At 44.6% G+C, this 21,354-nt stretch overlaps 2 protein-coding genes across 14 annotated transcripts in view; one reads left to right on the top strand and one right to left on the bottom strand.

Moving 5' to 3' along the window:
* Positions 1 to 685: 685 nt before the first annotated feature.
* LOC130680586 (zinc finger protein 318) lies at positions 686 to 18,713 on the bottom strand. Of its 2 annotated transcripts, XR_008993601.1 has the most exons (3): positions 18,233 to 18,713; positions 16,334 to 16,469; positions 686 to 1,768 (listed from the first exon to the last, which is right to left on the bottom strand). XR_008993601.1 is itself a non-coding variant. In XM_057491407.1 (2 exons), coding segments are annotated over exons 1-2 (420 nt in total). In that variant the 5' UTR covers positions 18,651 to 18,713; the 3' UTR covers positions 16,180 to 16,467. The 2 variants fall into 2 exon arrangements, 1 of the variants encoding a protein (XP_057347390.1); XM_057491407.1 differs by lacking the exon at positions 686 to 1,768 and having other exon boundaries at positions 16,180 to 16,469.
* RBMS3 (RNA binding motif single stranded interacting protein 3) overlaps positions 2,945 to 21,354 on the top strand; it is a 1,308,700-nt gene continuing 1,290,290 nt past the window's right edge. For 2 of the 12 annotated variants that reach the window (XM_057491386.1, XM_057491384.1), the window contains exons 1-3: positions 2,952 to 3,315; positions 17,573 to 17,877; positions 18,725 to 18,987. In XM_057491386.1, coding sequence (XP_057347369.1) covers positions 17,715 to 17,877; positions 18,725 to 18,987 — 426 coding nt within the window. In that variant the 5' untranslated portion in view covers positions 2,952 to 3,315; positions 17,573 to 17,714. Of the gene's footprint in view, positions 3,316 to 16,683; positions 17,514 to 17,572; positions 17,882 to 18,724; positions 18,988 to 21,354 lie in introns of those variants that run through there. The other 10 variants (XM_057491391.1, XM_057491393.1, XM_057491394.1 and 7 more) reach the window with 10 other exon arrangements.

Here is a 21,354-nt window from a genome sequence, read left to right as displayed (position 1 = left end):
TATTTGAACTGATTGTTTATAGTTCATAATGCATGAGCAAAACCGAAAGTTTCTGTGATGACTGCCCTTGCACTGTTCACCATGTAACTTATTCACTATGTAAGAATTTGTTCTCCATGTAAGAACTTGTTTGTTATGCCTCAGAAGATTGGAGACTGATGAAAATTAGGCTTGGGGTGGATTAATGATTGTGCATTGAGCATTGACTCCCCTATACAGAATTTTATTGTTGTAAACAACCATTTGATCAATAATTATGAGAGATGCCCTCTCAAAAAAAAAAAAAAAAGTACACACTTCCAATTGTAAAATAAATAAGTAACCAGGATGTAATGTATAGCATAAGGAATATAGTCAAAATATTGTAACAACTTTGTATGGTGATAGCTGGTAGCTAGAATTATCGTATATATAAATGTTAAATCACTGTGTTGTACACCTGAAACTAATGTAATACTGTGTGTCAACTACCCTTCAATAAAAAATAATTATCTAAAAAAAAAAAAAATTTGCATGGTTGGTATAATATACATACAAACATCAAATTGCTTTTCTCTTTAATATTGCATGATAACCTTCCCCCTATATCATTAAATAGTCTTAAAAACAACATAAATCGATGGTGGTAACTCTTATAACCTTTTCCTATTGTTTTAATTGTTTGTAATAAAGGAAACATGTTTTTATGCTCATGAATGATTTTGAATGAATGTCCTTTTATATAAGTGTGCAAATATTTGTTTCAGTTAAATTTTTAGATGTTTGATAAAAGGATTCTAACTAAATTTATACTGCAGGATAAAAAGCCATCAGAGAGACAGCAGTGATGAGAGATAAACCCATGGGCTCCACTTGCCCGTTGTCCCCACTCCACATCCATGTCTTGGACTACAGGCCACCAACCAGCTGTGGGCTCAGGCCCTCCACCAAATACTCGGCCCCCACTGTGCTCCCAGCCCAGCTGTGGGTATGCCTACCAGTTCCACTCATGCCCCCGTGCCATGGTCCCCGACACTGACTTTCCTCTGGTCCTTCAACATCCCTTTTCTGGACCTTTACTTCTCTAGCTCTTCCCACAGTCTTGTAAGTTCTCATTGCTTTAATGCCTTTCTTGTTCCAGAAATACACATGGTGGTTCTGCTCCCCTAACTGAATCCTGACTGACACAGGTAGTTACCTCTCTGTGCTTAACTATCCTCCTATGTAAAGTGGGACTAATAATAATATCTATGTCATACAGAGTTACTGATACATCTAAGGTATGCTGAGAGCAGTGCCTGGGACATAAAAATGATCTTACCCAACTTATCTACCACCTGGGTTCTTTGTGAAGCTTGACTAAGGTAACACATGTTATAATATATTGCAAAAAAATAACAGTAGTTTTTATTTTTTTATCATTGTTATACACAGTCAAATAGTCCTGGTTAGACTTAGTAGGGACCATGTATTTCTTCCCACCATAGAACTCTAGCTTTCAGGCTCATGGTAATATTTGTGTATGTTACCATGGAAAAAATTTCTTAGTTAACTTGAGTTTATCCCTTGTCCCTCTTTCTGTTTTTTCATTTTAAAAGAAGAATCCAGGTCACAGGGTTTGGTTAAGGAAAAGCTAATGAATTGCAGGTGCTGTAAATGCCGAGCAATGACAACAGGCTTCTCCCAGGTGTCCAGTTATCTTCAGATTCCACCACATCAGTCTCGTCCACTTGCGTTTCCGCTGGGCATTTCATGATGACACCCACACCTGATGACATCCCGCTCTCATCTTCAGGGAGTGGTGTAACAGAGGGTAACACTTCTGTCATTATCCATTGAGCTGGTTTTGAGATGTCTAAGAAAGTTTAAAAGCAAGATCAGCTGGATCCAGACATAGCGGATATTCCAGTTGAAAATGCTCTTCTGAAATGGCTAATATGTCTACATCTCCATCTCCATTGAAACTTACCCTGTGCGGCTGCATTCCCCCTTCATTTTTTGGGGTGGGGGTGTTGAAGTTTAGAGCTTCCAACTCGGAGACTTCCAGGTTGTCAGTATTCCTACAGCATGTGTTTCCAACCCCTTGTCCTGATTGCGATGCTCTTCATTTCACTTTATTCACACCCTGTCTACCTTTCAAGGCTCATTTCTTTCTTCTCTTCCTCCTGAACCTTGCTGGGAATCTTACTTTGACTTTTTCCTGCCCTCCAGCAAGAGAATGACAGAAAATTGAGAGTGAAAGGGACCTAACAGACCCTTTAGTCTTTAACACCCCTCAGCACTTGAATCTGTGCCAACTAGCTGACCAGCCTGTGCTTGAACAAACCATTATGCCCATTATCTTAAAGTTAATAAACGTGCTTCTAATTATCTTATAACTTAGTTTTCACTCCCCAGAGAAACAGTCATGGGCTGCTCCTTGATCTCTTTCATCCCTTGACACAGTGCTAGGTATTTGTGTCGGTTAGGATTGTTTTTGGCTGCATGTAACGGAAAACTGAATGAGGCTGACTGGGACAAATAGGGCTCTAACCTCCTCCATGACAAGAGGTCTCAGAGATGGGCCATTGCTCTGGTTGCTTCAGTGGGTCAATTATGTTAGGGTCAGCAAAATCTTTGCTATGGATCTCTTTGCTGCGGTAAATGTCACATGACACCACGATCACATTCAAGGCAGAAAGAGGGACAGTTGCACCTATACTTTTTATCAGGAGAACAACTCCAGAAAATTTCCATTAGTTTTGTGCTCAAATCTCATTGGCTAAAGTGATCATACTACCACCCCCCCCCCCCCCCTTGTAGCTGCAAGTTGGGCCAGAAAAGCAGAAACAGGAGTTGTCATGTCTGGCATATCCCAATGGTAATCCATCTCCTGGGGTTGGGCTTACTGCTTCTCCCCAAAATATTAAGATCCTGATAGACAGGAAGAAAAGGAGAGTGGCTGTTAGGAAGACTACTGTCTTGGGATTTGTGCCTCCAGAGGCCAATCATGAGACAAGGTTGCAAGCAAAGGGAGTTAATTTAGGGGGTGATCCCAAGAAGCATAGGCAGGAACAGGAGTAAAGGAAGGGAAGGAAGTCAATGAAGTGCATATTACTAAGCAATTAAGTGCTGCCAGTGATGGGGGCACAGTCCTACTCAGGACCTCTGTGAGGCAGCATGGCACATGCCTCAGAGCTGTCTCATGTGACAGGAAAAGGAGCTGCGGCATTTATCTACCCATTACCATCCATCAATGGTTGACAGTTACTCGTGGAGACAGTAACTGCCCAGTACCTCCAACCTATGCTGCCTGTGGCCTAAGCATCAGCCTCAAGCAGAGCCTCAGAGGTTATGGTAAGAAGCCAACTGTGTGTGGGATGATGAATGCCTGGGGGTATGTACAGGGGCTGCTCAACTACCATAGAGCCTGTCACACTTCTTATGAGGTGCTCAATACTTTAATTCAATGAACATTTACTGAGTACCTACTACCTGATGAGTACTGTGCAAGATATTTACTAATTTAAATATTCTTAGACAGACTTTCTTGATATAAACAAAAATGGACCAAGTAGTGTTTGTAGTGAGATCTTGATAAATTGTAAAAGGCACTTTTCTGGACGTTGTGACCCTTCCCTTTCCCTATTCAACATCAGCGTGTAAACTTCTTGTTCCTATCAAAGGACTCAGTCAGTCTTGGAACATCCTGTCATCGCACAGAATGCAGCTCCTGGGAAACAAGTTGTTTTATTTAATGAAACATTTAGCATTTCAGCATTCTACTTGCCTTTAAGAGCAGACATGTACTAAATAGTCCATTAGTTGCAGGAGAGAATGAATGCCTCTCTTTCTTATTCTAGAGTAGTGATTTTCTACCGTGAGCTATCTGGCATTATACCCATCATTGTTCTCTCCTTAATAACTGAAATCAGGAAGTGAGTATCCTGAATGTAGGCCTTGGCTTCAGTTCTCCCTGAGCAGTTCTGCTTTTTCCCCGCTACAGCAGGAAGAATATAATCACCTATCAGTTTAGGCCAGTCTTGCTTCAGCGTGAGGTTCTCTTGTGCCTAGTGGATTGAGTCTGATGATGGTGCCATGACTGCTTTGTTTTCCAGTTCTTTTCCTTCCCTCTGCCCTGGCCTCAGCCTCCTGCCCTGACTGACCCCTGATTCAGTGGGTATGGAGTGGGCACCGAGGCCTCTCTAGCATCTATTCTACTGCTTTCCTGCTGTGGCAGACGTGTGGTTTGGTGGGACTGGCCACTACCTCAGATCCAGAGGCAGGACGCGATGGGTTTGCTTCAATCAGAGCTCCATATTTTGTTGGCGATGGTGGTTAGTTCATGGATGGGCAAGTGATGAAATTAACCGAGTAAGTGGAGCCAGCATAAGGACGAAGATGATGCAGCAGAGAAGGATACAGCCAAGAGAACAGTAGTGAAATACAGTTCGAGCCCTGATCGGTCTGTGCCGGGAGTTATGTTATTTGATATTTTAGTTCTACAACACAATAATATTATACAGTGTTTAATAACCCTGTTATTAGAACAGTTTGAGTTGGTTTATTGTTACTTGAAGATGAAAACGTCTTTACTGAAACAAATGACTTATATGTCATTTCTGGCTTCAGCCTTGAATGGGCCCCTCATGTCACTCCTGATCCCCTTTTGTTGTTTCACTTTGACTTTGGAGTCCAGTCATCTACTACCCTTAGCCCAGCTTGTCATCTCGAAATGTGGCCAACACTTGACCATGGAAACACAAATCATCCAGGTTACTAAGACCTGGAAATTACTCTAAAACATACAACAGTTAGGTCCTGCAGTAGTGATTGTCTCTCAGTTACATACTCCAAAATGATTGCCTTGTTCTCAATATGTATACAAACTGTGAGGCAAGACCATGTGAAGATAAGGCTAGCTCTGGAATTGGTGTTCAGGGTCATTTTTTCCTCCCACTGCAAACCAAAATAATTCATTTATTTATAAATGGTGAGTTAGCCATGGAAGCTGGGAAGTGCAATTTTCAGTAAATCATATTCAATGTAGTTCACCTTGCTTTGATCTCTGAGTGAGAAGTCATTTCCACTCATAAGATCCAGTTAAATCAAAGTGTGTGCATTTGGTACAATTAACTATCCTTCAATACTGTCCAAACAGCATGAGGGGAAAGCAACTAACCTGGCCAAACAAGAGTCACAGTCATTATGAGGAGGGTTTTCATCATGGAAAGGGTTTTAAGAACTGGAGTGGGTTACTCAAAGAGGTGAGGGACCATAACTTAAAAATAGAGCCAATGGACTCTCTTTGGTTGGATATGGTTAAGTGAAGAGTTGCTTAAGAACAATGTGGATTGAGTCTGGCTATTTGAAGTTTGGCACAGAAAAGCACACACTTGGTTTCAAGGGGACTTTCAGAATGAGGAACATTGTAAACATAGAAGCAAAGATTTGTGCTACATTAAAGGTGTGGGTTTTTTTTCTTTTTTCTTCTCAACAATAATTCCATAGGATTTTCTGGCCTCTGATATTCCAATGCATAGCTGATGGTAAAAGAAGTCAGCCTTGGTTGAAAGAGGACATAGATTTTTGCTCTTACTTTGGCCTTCTTTTGACACCTTGCTTGGTGTACTCACACATGCTTAGAGGGTAGGTATCTTCGCTCAGTGATCTTGGAAGTTTTAATTAGGAGCAACAGCCCCTTCTCATGACTCACCCAGTCCTGTTGCTCATGCTTTAATTCTAATTTAGAATTCAGTGCTTTCGCTTCCTTTCTATGTCCACTGACTGATTCAAAATCAGTATTTCTTGGTTCTGTGTCCCTTGGTTCTGCTACGGTGTCCTAGTTGGTGTCCTTGCCCTCTATTCTTATCCTTCTCCCTACAGTTAGTGAAACCTCCCTCCTCTTCTTATTTCCAGCTTAAAATACCACCATCATTCCCCTGTAGAATGCATATTTTAACTCCTCAACTCCTTATCATGACAGAGAAGGGTCTTCATGACCTGGGTCTGTCTAACCTCTACCTCAACCTCTCATTTGTCCTTTACACACTTGAGTTTCCAGCAATGTGCCATGTAACTTTCATCCTTCTTGCCTCCATTGTTTCCTCTACCTCGAGCAGCATCTTCTCTCCCTTTTATCCTTCCTTGTTAATATCTCCTCACCATTCCAGATTTAGCCCAACCACCACCTCCTCCCATACCCCTCAGACTGAGTTATATGCTCATGGGGTCCCATAGCCCCTGTGTCGCTTGTCGGCCTCCTGATCTCCTGGAGGGCCAGAGCTGTATTTGCATTTCTGTATTTCTGGTTTCTTTCTTAGTGCCTGGCAGAGGTCCTCAAGAAAGGTTTGTGAAATGAATGAATGAATGGGTGAATTAGACATTATGCTTTATGCTCTTCCTTAGGGAAAAACGAGTCAGGCTCATGACACACTGCTGATAAGTTTGGACTGTGACTGAGCAAAAGTGCTGTACTTGTAAGAAGACCACAGTTGGTCCTGTTTTGGGTTGTTAATCAAAATCTAGACTTTGACTTCTTGTACCACACCAAAAGCACAATGCCATGAAGTTCCACTACGTAAGCATACTGAGAGAAGACCCAGTCCCTAGAGCTTGCCCAGCCTGTGCAGGCAGGCTGTCTAACTTGATGGAGAGTCACTAAGCACCCCGGAGTTTGGGAAAGGCAGTCAAGGGCTGCAAACTGAGGAGGAGTGTTCTTTATCGGTGTGTCCTAATATTCCCAAACTAGAATGTCATCTATGGGATGAAAAGGTTTCAAGGGATCTTTCAAGAGTGGATTCGTTAATATTTTCAATGTGCAATTAAAGTGGGGTCTCATAATACCTAATGTATATTTATAAATGTGATTAGCAAGAGGTTAAGGTAATTTTATCATTTAATCCCTACAACAACCGAAAGGTGTGGGAACTATTATTTGTACCCATTTTGGAGATGGGAAAATTCAGACTCGGAGAAATTTAATAATCAAGTGATTTGTCAGTGTCACCCACACTTACTGTTGATAAGTTAGGATTTGAAATCCCACTGTCAGGCATCAGGGACTTGCACTCTTAATGAATCATCTCTCCAAAACTTAGCCACCAGAGAAAGCAACATGCGCACATTTTCAGTCCTTCTTATTGATACTCTGTCAACAAAAGCATATGAGATTTTAACTATGCAAACAAGCTAGCAAGCTATGAAGCATCAAATATTTAAAACTAAGAATCTGGAATATAAGTAGATATGTAGGGAAAATACAATTCTTCTAACTATGCAAGGCAGGAGTTATTATTCACAGTGTAATGATGATAAAACTGATGAGAGAGGGAGAGGTGGGCTGAGTTGTCCAAGGTCATGAAGTGGCTGATGTGGCATTTGAAGAAGGGCCATTTTACACTGAAATCCTCCCTGAGCCTTGGATGTTGAGTGCTTAAGCTCGTACTTAAACTTGTTGTGGAAATAGAGAGCAGCATTAGGCTTAGTGCCAGAAATCCTGCTCACCGTGTGACTAGAAGACAAGGCTGAGTCAATGATTTTTGCCCCTCCAAGTGCACTGCCCAGTATTAAGAGGAGCTCCCCACCACAGTGAGATGCCACTGCACACACATGAGAATTGCTACTATCAAAAGGACAGGAAACACCCAGTGTGGACAAGGATGTGGAGCAATTAGAACCTCTGTGTGCTGTTGATGAGAATGTAAAATGGGGCAGCCACTGTGGAAGACAATCTGGTGGTTCTTTAAGCAACTCAAAATGGAATGATCATACGATGCAGCAATTCAAGGTCTGGATGTTGCCCAAAAGAATGGAAACCAGGGACCTGTGTTCTTAGCAACATTATTTTTCAGAGCTAGGGGTCCGTCAGCAGATGAATGGATAAACAAGATACAGAATTTACGTGCAATGGAATATTATTCCATCTTAAAATGGAAGGAAATTAGACACTTGCTACAACATGGATGAACCTTGAGGACATTCTGTTAAGCTAAATAAACCCATCACAAAAAGACAAGTACTGTTTGATTCCAATGATGTGAGGTACCTGACTCAGTCAAAGCCATAGACAGGCAGTAAAGTGGTGGGTGCCAGGGGCTGGGGGTTGGCAGGAATGAGTTGTTTAATGGGTATAGAGTTTCGGTTTTGCAAATGAGGAGTTCCGGAGGTGGACGGTGGCGATAGGTGCAAGGCAGTGTGCACGTACTTAGTGTCACTGAGCTACACACTAAAATATGATTGAGACAGTAAATTTTGTGTTATGTGTATTGTATCACAGTTAAAACTAATTTTTAAAATAAGCTAGCTAGGTGTATCAGTCAGGATCCAATCAGGAAATCAGATACCACTCTTATGTTTCAAATGGGAAGGGTTGTGATAGAATGGGTCACATATGGAATGCCAGCTGCAGGAGGTTGAGACCACCAGAGATTAGCAAGAGCAAGAGTCTGGCCCCATCTCTAGGGCGGGAAGGCCACGGAGAGGAGGGTGTGTTTACTAATTCCGGAATCTAAGGCTGTATGGCGGGAGTGGTAACCACAGGGGGCGCTGCTGCCCAACCAGACAGCTGGGTGTGTCCGGCAGGAGGAGAAGCAGCCGCCGCTGGATAAGCAAAGGCAGAGAGGGGAAGAAAACCCCCCCCCCCGCTTCTCCCCACCTCGAACTCTTCCGTTTTCCACTAGTGCCTCCCATGAACTTAAACTAAGTAGAAACAAGTTAGCGAGGGAGCCAGAAATGCAGCTTCCTGTGACACCGAGCAGTGCAGGGGACACAGCAGACACGGTGAAGAATGGCTCTGAGAGCGAGCTGGCAAACACCGGCACGTGGCGTCATGCATGGTTTCTTTTCCTGTCAGTGAAAAGGCTCTCTCAAATTCCTGTAAAAAATTTAAAAGTCCCTCTACATTGACTTTCAAACATTACAATGCACAGTGATCCTGGTTAATCTCAATTAAATTAATTTTCCTTCTATAGGTTGGACACTTTCACAGTCCATAGAGAAATATATTTGAATAGAGGTTTAGCTTTGGATCTCATTCAATGCTTCAGAGACTCTCTCTTGGCAGACCAACTGAAAGTCATCCGGAGCTAAATGGCATTCTACTTAGTTGTGTTTTGATTTCTGTTTGTAATGTGGGAGCTCAGATGGAATAAACTCCTACTATTCCTTTAAGCTTGGATCAGAGTTCACTGCCCTCTCCCTTCACGTGCCCATATCTAGGTCAGTGCTCTTTGCAACCTCAGCCCCCTGAGTTTATTTGGAATATAATACTTAAAGCAACTGTACCTTGTTACTGATTTGTCTATTCCTTCTGCACAAGCCTGTAAACATCTCGAGGGCAAAGACTGTGTGTGTGTGTGTGTGTGTGTGTGTGTGTGTACTATATTGTATCTCCATCACTAATAACTAACAATAACTAATGCTGGACCAGATACCTAGTAGGCACTCAATAAATGTTTTCAAAAGAGTGAATGAACTCTTTGATGAAGTAGAATTAATAGGTTCGAGAAATTGAGTGTGGGGAGGTGGGAACAAGAGGAGTCAAAGCCACATATGAGCTGTTTAGGAATGCTGGTGCTGATAACGTAAATACTGACAAATAAGGTAAGGCTTGGTTTTAATAAAGAGCTTTGTGAATTTGGTTTGGGGACAATTTTAATAAACAATCAGAACTATGAAACTGACTTCAGAAACGTCAGGCTTGGAGATAAAGATTTGAAAGTCATCTTTGTAGATGGGATTTACAGAGGAATCATGATGTTTCATTCTGTCCTGCCCCTCTTCTAGTACATTGCTGTTTCTCCGTCACTTGGTGGAGTCTGTTTCACTCCCCTTGAACCTGGCTGGGCCTCTGCATTTGCCTCAACTGAAATATTATAGCAGAAATGATGCTATTTGACGAATCACAGCAAAGCCTACTACTTCTGCCTTCTTCTATTAGAGTCTTTGCTCTTGGAACTCCCCAGTTACCATGCTGTGGAGAAACCCATGTAGAGAAGAACTGAGGCCCCCAAGCTGCCAGCCAGCAGCCAGCACCCTCTTGCCAAGGGTGTGAGGAGCCATTCGGTGGAGTCTTTCAGCCCCAGGCGAGCTGCTCCTGCTGGAGCTGAGGCGTGTCATGTCCACCCAGCTCTGTCTGCATCTCAGATGTGTGGGCAACACAAATGGCTACTATAGTTTTAGGGCATTGAGTTCTGGGGTGGTTTGTTACACAGCAAGAGATAATGGATGTTCATAGGTGGATGAAAGGATCAGGGAATTCGAGTCAGACAGGCTTGGGTGCAGATCTCTGGTTTGGCTACTAGCAGGGCTGTGGCTTTACACATGTTACCTGGACTTTCAGAACCTCAGTCTCTCTGTGCATTAAATGGGGCTAGTGATGGCTGCTGCAGAGAATGGTTAGGACATTTAAAAGAGATGCTGCATGTAAATGCCTAGTGCTGTGTGTCATCTCTCTGGTGATTGACAGAGAAGACTATTTTCAGAGATGAGGAAGGGGAAGTCTTGTGACCTCTCGGAAGAATGTGTGCAGTTGAACAGGTCATGTGGAGATGGATAGGAAAAGACGAGTAGGAAGCACAGTAAGTGAGGCAATAGAGGATGTGAAGGGACTGAGTAGCTTCTTGAGAAGGGTGGTGTGAAATACAGGACAGAAAGCCAGCTAATCTCGAGAGCTGGAAAGGCATCGGTCTTGGCAGTGGAGAGGTGACCAATGACACATACACAAGTGCCAACAGAGCAGAGGGCTGGAAGCCTGAGCACAGAGAAGCAGCAAACAGCCGGCTTTTACTTAGGCCTTAATTTCTAGGCACACATAATATTCTTAAGGGACATGAAAATACTATTGTATTAAAAAGGTGTATAACACCCAAAGAAGTTTCAATTTCCCCCCTGCAGTGATCCTTTTCTTTTCTCTGGAAACACATCCAGGTGAATCTTGCAGCTCCTCACCCGCACTCCTCTGGTTTTCCCTACAGCTCATTTAGTATTATGTTTTTTTCTGGCTCTGTAGATTGTTTCCTGTGTGTTTATATTTAGATTTAAAGCCCTGGTTTTCCAAAACATCTCCCCTGATGATTACTGGAGTTGTACATGTTGCTTAAACTCTGGCTCCAAAGTGAGAAGCGAAGTGTACAGATAAAAGACATAATGACCAGGAGACCAGTAGCCATATCTAGAAAGAGGAGAAGAGGTTTGCCATTTAGTGGATGAAAGTGAAGGCAGACAGTACAAACTACTGAGGGCTTCTCACCCTCACCTGTTTTTTGGATGCTTTCAGTGTATAGTTACATGGCCAGAAAACATCTGGTGTTGTTATCTCAGAGTCTTTGAACAGAAAGGAATAATATGTGCCTCAATTCATAAAAAAGGAAATGGAGATGCAGACAAAGTACTTGTACAAGATAACAGCTACTTACCTTGCTACCACTGTTCAGTGACATTGATACAAATGTGACCACAGCAAGTCTGTCATGGAAACCTAGTTTCCAAAGAGCCTATGCTTGTTTTTCTTTTTTGGAGACCAAATTTTCCAAGATGAGATGCAAAGTCATTTCTAAGCCTTCACGTGAAAAGGCTTTTAATATTCATTCTCAAACATTTATTTAGTTCCCACCATGTGCAAAGCACTGTATTAGGTGGTCTTGTAAAATATACTAGATGAGGGAATGAAAGATCATTTTTGGTTTAAAAAGCCAAATTATGAAAATGCAATATTTATTAGGCACTTGTGAGATAAAAGGCTCTTGCTAGAACACCACCTCTGTAGGCTTTATGCCTCCGTAAAATGTCTAGTTTGCTCAGTTGATAAAGAGCATGATGCTAATGAGAGCCGGGTCAGGAGCTTAATTCTTGACAGCTTTGTACGAGGAATGTTAATTCTGACCAACGATGTCTGAAACCCAGTGGGTTAGTTCTACAGTTGAGGGAAGTATGGCTCGTCGAGCTGACTGTGGCCTGGTGAGCATAGAGGGCCACCACATGGACACAAGAGGCTGGAAGTGGAACTTTCCAGGGTGGGCTCCCAGAATCCTCCCCTACTGCAGTATGGGATAGGGACATGGGACATGGATGTAGGGCTGATATTGGAACAGGATTCGTTTGGGGGATTAACACTTCTTTTCCCCTTCTGATGTTTCTTTCCATGTGTAGGGAGTTCAAGATGTCTCCTGACATCTCTCTACTCTTTGCCTCTCTCTGCCTGAGGAGAGGTGTCTTACCTGCCCAGTGAACTTGGGAGGAATGAACTGAGCTTACTGGCCTCTCCCTTTTACCCTCTGGGAGCTAGCTGCCTGCAGGGTGCATGCAGCCCCAAGCAGCTGTCACCAAGTGCATTTGGCTGCCTGATCCTGGTGTTTGGAAATAGGAAGGCCGTTTGCCTACAAAAACAAGCTACCTCCTCCGATCTAGACCTTCTTAGTTATAAAGGTGATATTTGGGTACCAATCAAGTCTAGAACCAGCTCAGCAAAGCTGAAGCATTCTGTATAAGATTCAGGAGGCCAAACAGGCTCTCTCATTAGGCAGATTGCTCCAGTCTTGCCTGGGGAAAATGTGACCACTATTAAAACTGCAACGTTCTGGAATATTTTCTGTAGACCCAGAGTTAAGGGTCAGAATCCCTGGGAATCCTTGTGTCCATAAACTATACCTTTAAATTTAGCCAGGAAACATATATGCTTATACAAGTGAAGGGCGGGGACATCCTCTTAACATTGCCTGGAATGATTAGGGCTCATGACTTAGTTAATAAGCTGCATCGTCAGGCATGGGATGTCAGCAATGTTTTATAGATGTAGAACTGGGTTTGGCCTTTTTAGTCTCTCAAGGGAAGTCAATATTTTCTTCCTTTTTCTTCACTCTGCCTCTCCCTTCCGAGGCGGATTGATGTGGATTATGAAGAAGTTTGCTCTTACATTCTGAAGACAAGGAGAGCCTGGGTGAGGGTGTCTGAAGATGCCTGCATGCGAGTCAGGATGAGGTTTCAGTGGCCTCCGAGTCCAGACCAACCTTCTAAAATCATCCTGTCGGCCCTTGGTGTTTCTTGGCTGGGGACAATGGCAGTCTATTTATTGGTTTCAGTTGCTAAGAAGTGACCATCCTCAGAACGGAGGCTGTTGCCCTTAGCTACACATTTCTTTGTGGGCATAATCTTGGATCACACGGCACCAAGTCAGCAGCCGGGCAAAGCACAGGACCTGATGAAATATTTTCCCAGTGTTAGCCTCCTTTTGTAAGATAGGCTGTGGCGAATTCAGCTTAGATATGACACACATCCTTTTCAGTCAAAGGAAAGGTCTGGCTTTAACACTGTCCTCTTCCCTCTCAAGGAGGGATTTGCTTATTTATATTCTGAGATGTGTCAGTTCAGATAATGCTTCCTGAATGATCTCTTTCCTAATACCTCAGTCCCAGAGGATTGCCAGAGGTAATGGGTCATTGCACTTACTGGCTGGTAGGCAGTGCTGCTCTAATGGTGGCTGCTGTTGTCTTTCTCACCTTGGAGAAGGGAAGACTTAGGGGGCTGGTGCCTGTCTTCAAATCATGAGTATTTTTGTTTTATCTCATCCCATTCCATTCCATCAATCTCACAGATTGGACATTTTTATTCCGGGTAATTGTTGATTGTGATTCTGTTTTGAATTTCATTGCTGCCTTCAGGCGCCCTAACTCCTTGATCCCTTCTTTGTTCTGTACTCATCTTCCATTTTGAAAGGACTCTTCCAGTTTTGATATTTATCTTCAACATAGATGCACTCTTAATTTATGCAACTTTCCATTATGCATCAAGAAGATGATGCTGGGGGAGGGGTGTCTTTATGTGTCTTCTACCCTGAAGCCATTTGCAGGCTTTTGTCTTTTTCTTAAGGCAGTTCCAGACGCACCCACGTGTGCTGACGTTTGAAAAGGCTGTGAAATTAAAGCTACGTAATTATGAATACTGTGAAAAAGGTTTTGACAACTTTTGGTGGCATTTAATTCAAGTTGAACTCCTCTCATTCAAAATAATAAGCATAATGTTACTTATTATGTAAATGAGGTGGCAGGGCAGATGTTTTTCATCCTGGTGCATTCACTGGGGATTAATAAGTACAAAAGCTGAGCAGGGGGGTGCTGGGTTCAACCTGGGGATTTGAATAAGGGTTGAGCAAGAGGAAGGATGATTACTCTGGAGATGCCCTGTCCGCTATGGAGCCAATAACCACATGAGGCTATTTAAATTTACAGCCATTAAAATGAAGTAAAATGAGAAGTTTCTCAGTCACATTAGCCACAATTCATGTGCCAGCTACCTGTGGCTGGAGGCTACTTACTGAAGAACACAGACACAGAACATTTCTATCACTGTGAGAAAGTTCTATTGGACACAGAAGTATGAAAACCATAGAAGTTTTACAATGGGTAGGGATGCTTGTGTTATCCACATCAGCTGGAACATTATCCCTAAGAGCTCTACAAGCTTCTTCTCAGAAAGGGTGTAGGTCCTTATGGAGCCAAGAGATGAAGGAGTTGCAATGAGACCACAGCTGCACCTTGAAAATTTTAAATGTGCATATGTATCGTATATCGTATCACCTGGAGCTCTGAAGGTGCAGATACTGACTCGGTAGGTCTTGGGTGAGGCCTGAGAGGCAGTGTCCCTATGTGGCTTACAAGTGACACTGCTTCTGGTCTGGGGACCACACTTGGAGAAATCACTGATTTGCAGCACTGATTCTCAATCCCGGCTACACTTTGTAATCACCAGGGGAGGTTTAAAAACTACTGATGCCTAACAATTTGGATTTAATTTAATTATTTGGGGTATATTCTGGGCACTGAAGACTAAAAAAATCCCCAAGAGATCACTCACCCAAAGTGATTAAAATCTGAGAACCATTGATAGTAATAAAGCAAGTTTGTTAGGTCTGAGGACCAGAAGGGCTGGTTTCACCTAGAAGTTTGTTAGAAATGCAGATTCTCTGGCCCAAATCCTGTCCTGCTGAGTTACAATCTGCATTTCAACAACAATCCCCAGGTGATTTCATGCACACTGAAGGTAGGGACTACTGCACTAGGTAGCCTTTAAGGTAATGTTGTATCTATCTACCTTTATGTGCTTTAAAGAAATTCCTTAACAAGTTCTGTTAGTTCCTAAAAATATTGGGGCATAATAATTTAATCCATACTTATGCCAGATTACTGAAGTTTTATTATTGCAGAGACATAGGCTGGTGGTTTCTGCTTGTATGGTAACAGAAGGTATCAACACTCCTAGCAGGGCAGAAACTGGACTTTCATATTTCAAATAGATCAAGAATAATCAAGTTTTTTAGGAACCAATCCCACCTTTGTATAAAATTTACTATTTGAGATAAAGTGCTACTCCCTTTTCACTTTAATGCCTTTTGAATTTAGAAAATCGTGTACTTCTAATTCATTACCACCTATAAACAACATAGATATATTCTTAATTTATGTAACTTTTCATTCTGCAACGTTAAGATTGGGAGGTGAAGGAAGGAGCTATAATGTCTTTACAAAAAAAGTTTCTAAGATGGTATTTTTCTAATAGTCCTTCCAAGTAGTATTTTAGAGAAACAGTGCCAAAGAATCTTAATGTAGAAAGGCCAACTCTGTGATGCAGATGTGAGAGCAGTACCTCTCAAACTTGAATGTGGTAGCAATCACTTGGAGATCTTGTTAAAACTCAGACTCTGATGCAGTAAGTCTGGGGTGGGGCCTGAGACTCTGTATTTCCAGTAATCAGGTGTAGAGATGCTCATGGTCGAGAGACCACAATTTGTTTAGCAAGAGGTGGATGACTCTTCCATGATACCTTTTTGTAAACTCTCAAGGACTCATAAACTCAGAAGGCCTGGTATGTACAATAAAGAAGGGTGATTTTGTTGAAAGCGCTAATTTGCTCATTTGAATCATCTAAAGAGAGACATCAAAAGGTCAAAATTATTCATAGACCCATCATTAATGGAAAGCTAATTGGGAAATGAAGTCATTTAAGGCAAAAGCAAAATAGTAACACAAATACCTCAGATGACTACTAGGGCAAAAATTTCAAAATGTTGCAAGCTGTCTGCATGCTTGAAGTAGCAATTTACATGCATAATTAGGTGCAATCAACAGTTTTGAAATGTAATATTTTTTTTTCTGAGCTCATATTTACTTATGACAGATGCAAAAAAAAAAAAGAATTCTGTGTCCCCAAAAACGAGAAGGGTAGAGAAAGGAAAAATATTTGCATTTAACAATGGGATTCTTTCTTCACAAGCACATGCCTAAATTTAGAACTAGTTGAAGTATTGTATCTTTATTCTGATTTAAACTTCCTTTAAGCCTTGAAAGAGGTTCACAAACACATTACAGAAGCAATAACTTACCAGTCAACTATTCCAGCTCCTGTCGGAAATGACATGTAATTTTTATTTCTACACTGGAGAAGGAAAATCTGCCAAATTCAGGACTCTTGCTCAAAACACCATTGAGTTTCTTCCTGCCTTCAGAAAGGGCTTCATTCTGCAACAATAACAAATATCTTTTGGAATAATTTACATAAAAAGATTAATTAAACTGGCAATTTCTTCTCCTCAGATGAGTGCTCATTGTGAATTTCTATCACCTTACTATCTTCAGCACAGCCGGCAATGATTGCTGAGCGCTCACTATGCACTAGGACCCTTGGCTAACCACTTGATACAGACCATCTAATTTACTATTATAAAACTACTATAAGAATTGATTTATTACAATGTGCTGGGGAGGAAATGGAGAATAAGTAACTTCTTTAGAGGCACAGATAGCTCTGTATTTATTTTCCTGGCTGGTACTTAGATCATTTAAAAAGTAGAGTGAACTGCAGACTAAGGGTCATGCTATCATTCAAAAAGTATAGTGAATTTCAGACTAAGGCGCAAGGTGACTTTATTTCCAACAAGTTCCCAATTTAGAAAATGAGCTTGACATCTAGTTTGTAAAAATGTTGAAGAAGAAGAGAATGAGTTTTCAGTCCCCAAACTTTTCTCTTTCCAAAAGCATGTTCGCATGGCATTATCCAGATTGGCTGTCTACCCTGATTAAATTAAAGTGGCAATTAATTTCTGTCACACAGGCAGAGTCAGAGATTAAGAGATTGCATTAAAGGATGGGACCTAATAATGTGTTCTTGTGTAACCTCATCTGTTGGGACAGTATGTCTTGATATGTAAAAGTTATCTTTAAGGAAATGCAAAACAGCCACGAACAATGCAATTTTCTGGTTTCATTAGGTAAGCGTTATCTGTGATACATTATATGTTTGGGGGGAAAAGCCACTCTGCTAAGAAATGCATGAATAGTTCATTTATCTGCTGATCCATTTGGGGGCATTATGGAACTCCAAGCCCAGAACAATGGGCTCTATTTAATATTAAACAGGTTCTGCGTGACCCGCTGTTTCTCTCCAGAGCTGCTGGAAGGTCCCTCCTGGACGTGCAGAGTTGCAGCAGCTCTTGTGAAGTTGTAAGCTACTCCCCGGGACCAAGTGGTGTTAAATTTAGAAGTCACCTGATCACCTGACTGTCGGTGAGCCCCGATTTGAGAATTTCCGAGTCCACCCTTGTCATCTCCGTCTGTATTTATAGACGCAGCTCGCCGCCTGGCCGGGGGTCATCGCCGGAGCCCCGGGAGAGCTGCCCTGCTGAGGACGCCCCTCCAGCGCCGAGCGCCGGCCACGCGGGAGCAGCGCCGCCGGGCTGGCGCCCACCCGGGAGCCCGTGGCAGTAAATGCCTGGCAGCGGCTGCTCGCTTCCCTCTCCGCCTCCCCCACCGACCCTCCACCGCCGACCTTTACGCCGAACTCGGGCGCGCGGCGAGCCTCGCGGCCTCGCCCTCCGCGCGGGGCCCCACCCCTTCCCGGGTCCGGCCCGCGGTCGGGCGGCAGGCGAGGGTAGGTGCGTTTCCTGCCAGGGTGGCCGCCGCCTCTTCCCTCCAGTTCCCAGGTCTCGCCGTGCGGCGCGGGGCGGCGGGCGGCCGAGCAGACCGGGGCGCGGGACTCCGAGACCCACGCGCACGCCCCGGGGGGCGACCCCGCGACGCGCTCGCTGCGAGAGGAGGAGGCGGGCGGTGGGGTGGGTGGGCGCGCCAGCCCCCAGCCCTCGCGCACGCTCCCCTCCTTCCCGGCCTCGCCGCCACCTCCGCGCCCAGGTCGGAGAACCGCCCTCCTCGGCTCCGGCGCGGCGGGGAGCAGGCAGGGGAGGGGGGCCGGCGCCTGGACCGCCGGCGGAGACGGCGGGTTCACTTACACCTGACGTTCTCTCCGCCGGGCAGTGCGTCCTGCAAAGCCCGGCCATCCGGTTTGTTCTTCAGTAACTTTGTTCGGAAGGTTGGCGGGGAGGGGAAACGCCGAGGGCCCCCAGGAGAGGCCGGAGAGCCCCGAGAATCGGGAGGCCGGGCCGGAGAGCAAGTTCCCGAGCCGCCCGGCGCTGGGCGCGCGGCTGGGAGGCGTCGCCGCCGCCGCCGCCGCCGGGATGCGCTCCGCTTAGCGGGACTGCCGGGGGCGCCTGAAGGCCACCGCTCCAAGGACGCGCGGCCACCGCGCCTCGCGCGCCCTGGCCCAGACGCCGCCGGTGCCCGAGCCGAGCAGGAGCGGAGCGGCGGGGAGCGGGCGACGGGTGGCAGGAGGGAGGGCGCGCGGGAGGCGGCCCCTCCTCGGCGAGCCATGCGTGCCACGGGCAGCTGAGGAGCCGCCGGGCGCCGCTGCCAAGTCCCCGCTCCGCTTTTGTCTTGCCCTCCAGTGAATGGGAAGATGGAGATGGATGTTGAGGGAGTTTCTCCGCGCTCGGAGCCCATCCCCCGCTCCCAGGGGGCTGGCGGAGCCTGCCCGGCGCCGCCACCGCCGCCCCAGCCCCAGCCCCGGCCCCGACCCCGGCCCCAGCCCCAGCCGCAGCCGCCGCCGCAGCAGCAGCTGGCTCAGGATGACCCGCCCGGCGAGAGTGCGGGCGCTGAGGACAGCGACGATCCCGAGGCGCGACCCCACAGCGAGAAGGGGGAGAGCAAGGTAGGTCCACAGTGTCGGAGCTGTGACACCTTTTGCACAAAACCAGGAGCTCTAGTAGTGGCTGTCACTTTAACCCCTCCGCTGCCCCCACCCCTTCCCTCGCGTGTGTGGTGGTGGGGGCTGCAGATGTGGGGATGGCGTGAGGTCGAAAGGGACCGAAGAGGGACAGTGACTTTCTGAACGGGAAGGGTGTGCGGAAGTCTGGTTTCCGTATTCGGCTGTGTGTGCAGAGCAAAGTCCTGTGGCACAGGCGGTGTGCTGCCCAGGGTAGAGCCCGGCGCCTCAGGAGAGCGGCGTGCAGAGACCTCTGCTCGCCCGCGCCGTGTAACCGAGGCTTGTTTGGGGGATCTAGGTCAAGGGGAGCATGTTTTCAGGAGCTGCCCAGTGGCTTCTAGACTCCTCGGAGGCAGGTGACATCAACCTAAAGATGACAACAGTGGGAGCGAAGTTTGGCTCATTTGCGGAGTGGAGAGCAGGAATGGAGAGCAGTGCTTTCCCGGCGCTCTAAGCCCGAGGTTCTCCTCTTCCGCGGGCAGCACCCCCGCTGGAGGGCAGGGACAAGTGCCTGGCAGCAGAGGAGCCCTGCTGTGTCATTGTAGACCAGGGATAGCTGCTCCTTACGATGGAGATAGGGGTTCTTCAGGTAATTGGATTCCAGGAAAAAATGGCTCAAATGCCATTCTCTGGTGCTGGTGTCTCTTCCGTTGAGAAAATTGTAGAGGAAATGCCGAGAAAATAATGCCTTGGTAATGTGATTAGAGTGTATTTATTACAGCTTTGTCTCTGAGCACAGCCTTCCTTCTCCATGCACGCTTGGAGTTCAGGTTTGAATGCTAGAGCTGTTCAGCTGCGTCTGTGTGAAGTGTACACATGTAGTTGTTAATACATTTTGAAACTGGCTGCTAATGTTGGGGAAAAGTTGGTTCGGCAAATCAGAGTAGTGGAACCCAAGAAGGGTCAGTCAGTGCACTTTCTCCCTTTTGCTCACCTGAGGAGGTGTGGGAAGACAGCCATTTCTGGTGAGAAAAGAATTGCATGAGTGCTCCTTCTCCGAGACCGCCCTGGTTTCTGTTGGACCTCTCCGAAGGCACTGGAGGATTAAACAAATACCTGAAACGTGTCAGGATCACATTGAGTGTCGCTGTGTGTATCTGGAGACAGGCTCACTTAACAAGGTGGTATTTGCGAATGTTCAAAACTGTTTTGCATTTTGAAACTGAGCTGAGGATTGAAATTGTTGTTTATCTACCAAAATCAATAATGTAATTTAAATGGCAGTCGACTGAGGAACTGGAATTTGAACACACTCTAGATGGGACTGGGGAGCCTTACAAATACATACAAGATTTACCTTGCAAAAACTATTATGAATTTTAATATTCTTATATCCTCGACTTTCCAGTTGCTTTTGATTTCATGAATATTTAATTCTGTCACAACTGCATATTTACTACTTTAAATGACTGTCTGCACTCAGTTTTATGAAATAACCATAACTGAGCATCATATTACCTAGTTGAATAATTGTCTTTTGCAGAATGGGTATGGGGAATAATTAAAATATACAGCCGGTGCTGCCATTTCCATATCGTTGGTTCATATGTCCTGAGCATGAGAAATTCCTGCCATCAGCAAAAAATCTGTGCTTATTTGTTTCTCTTTGATGCACCATGCAGACTGTCTGATGTTCTCCTGGTTGGGAGGCAGGAGGAAGGCAATACCCTACAAATATTACAGCAGGTGAAGAGAGGGCTGAAAGCGGGTTGATTACATATCGTTAATTAGCATGTTCAGATAACAGTATTCCACTGATGTGATTTGGTTTATGTTTGTCTGCAATTTCTTGGGTTGGAAACAAAATAGTACTTTTTCCCCCTCCAGGTGTTTGTGTTAAAAAATGATGTTGCAGCCTCTCTTAACCCAGAAATCAGCTGTGTTAACCCTTTGCTTGTCTCTGGTACCCTGCGGCTGGTTCTTCTAAGAGTTTGAGAACAGCTGCTGTGTGTTTCAGACTTGAATAACTCTTTTTGTCTTTGATGGATAGTAAGGCAAGTTGTAAATGGACTTTTCTTAGCAAATCCTGGTTTCGTTAGTGGGAAGGCCTTTGGGTGTCTGACCAAATTATTCTACTAAAATATAAATGGAAGACAAACTGGGATAAAGTGGAATGGGGTTTTGCCAAGCTGTTTGGGGTGAGGTGGGGACATGATCACCTTAGGATTTAAACACAGTAATGTGCAAATGTGAAGTATTGAGCTATTATGTTTTCTTTCCACTCATGAGAGTAATAAAACAGGAATTTTGGATATTATATTATTTACTTATCCCAAGCCAGGGTACTATAAGAGGATGTCAGTGGATATTACC

Source organism: Manis pentadactyla, chromosome 14 (genome assembly GCF_030020395.1).
Source record: "Manis pentadactyla isolate mManPen7 chromosome 14, mManPen7.hap1, whole genome shotgun sequence".
Lineage (NCBI taxonomy): Eukaryota > Metazoa > Chordata > Mammalia > Pholidota > Manidae > Manis > Manis pentadactyla.
Note: the sequence above shows the minus strand (reverse complement) of the source record. Positions and strands in the feature narration are given on the sequence as shown.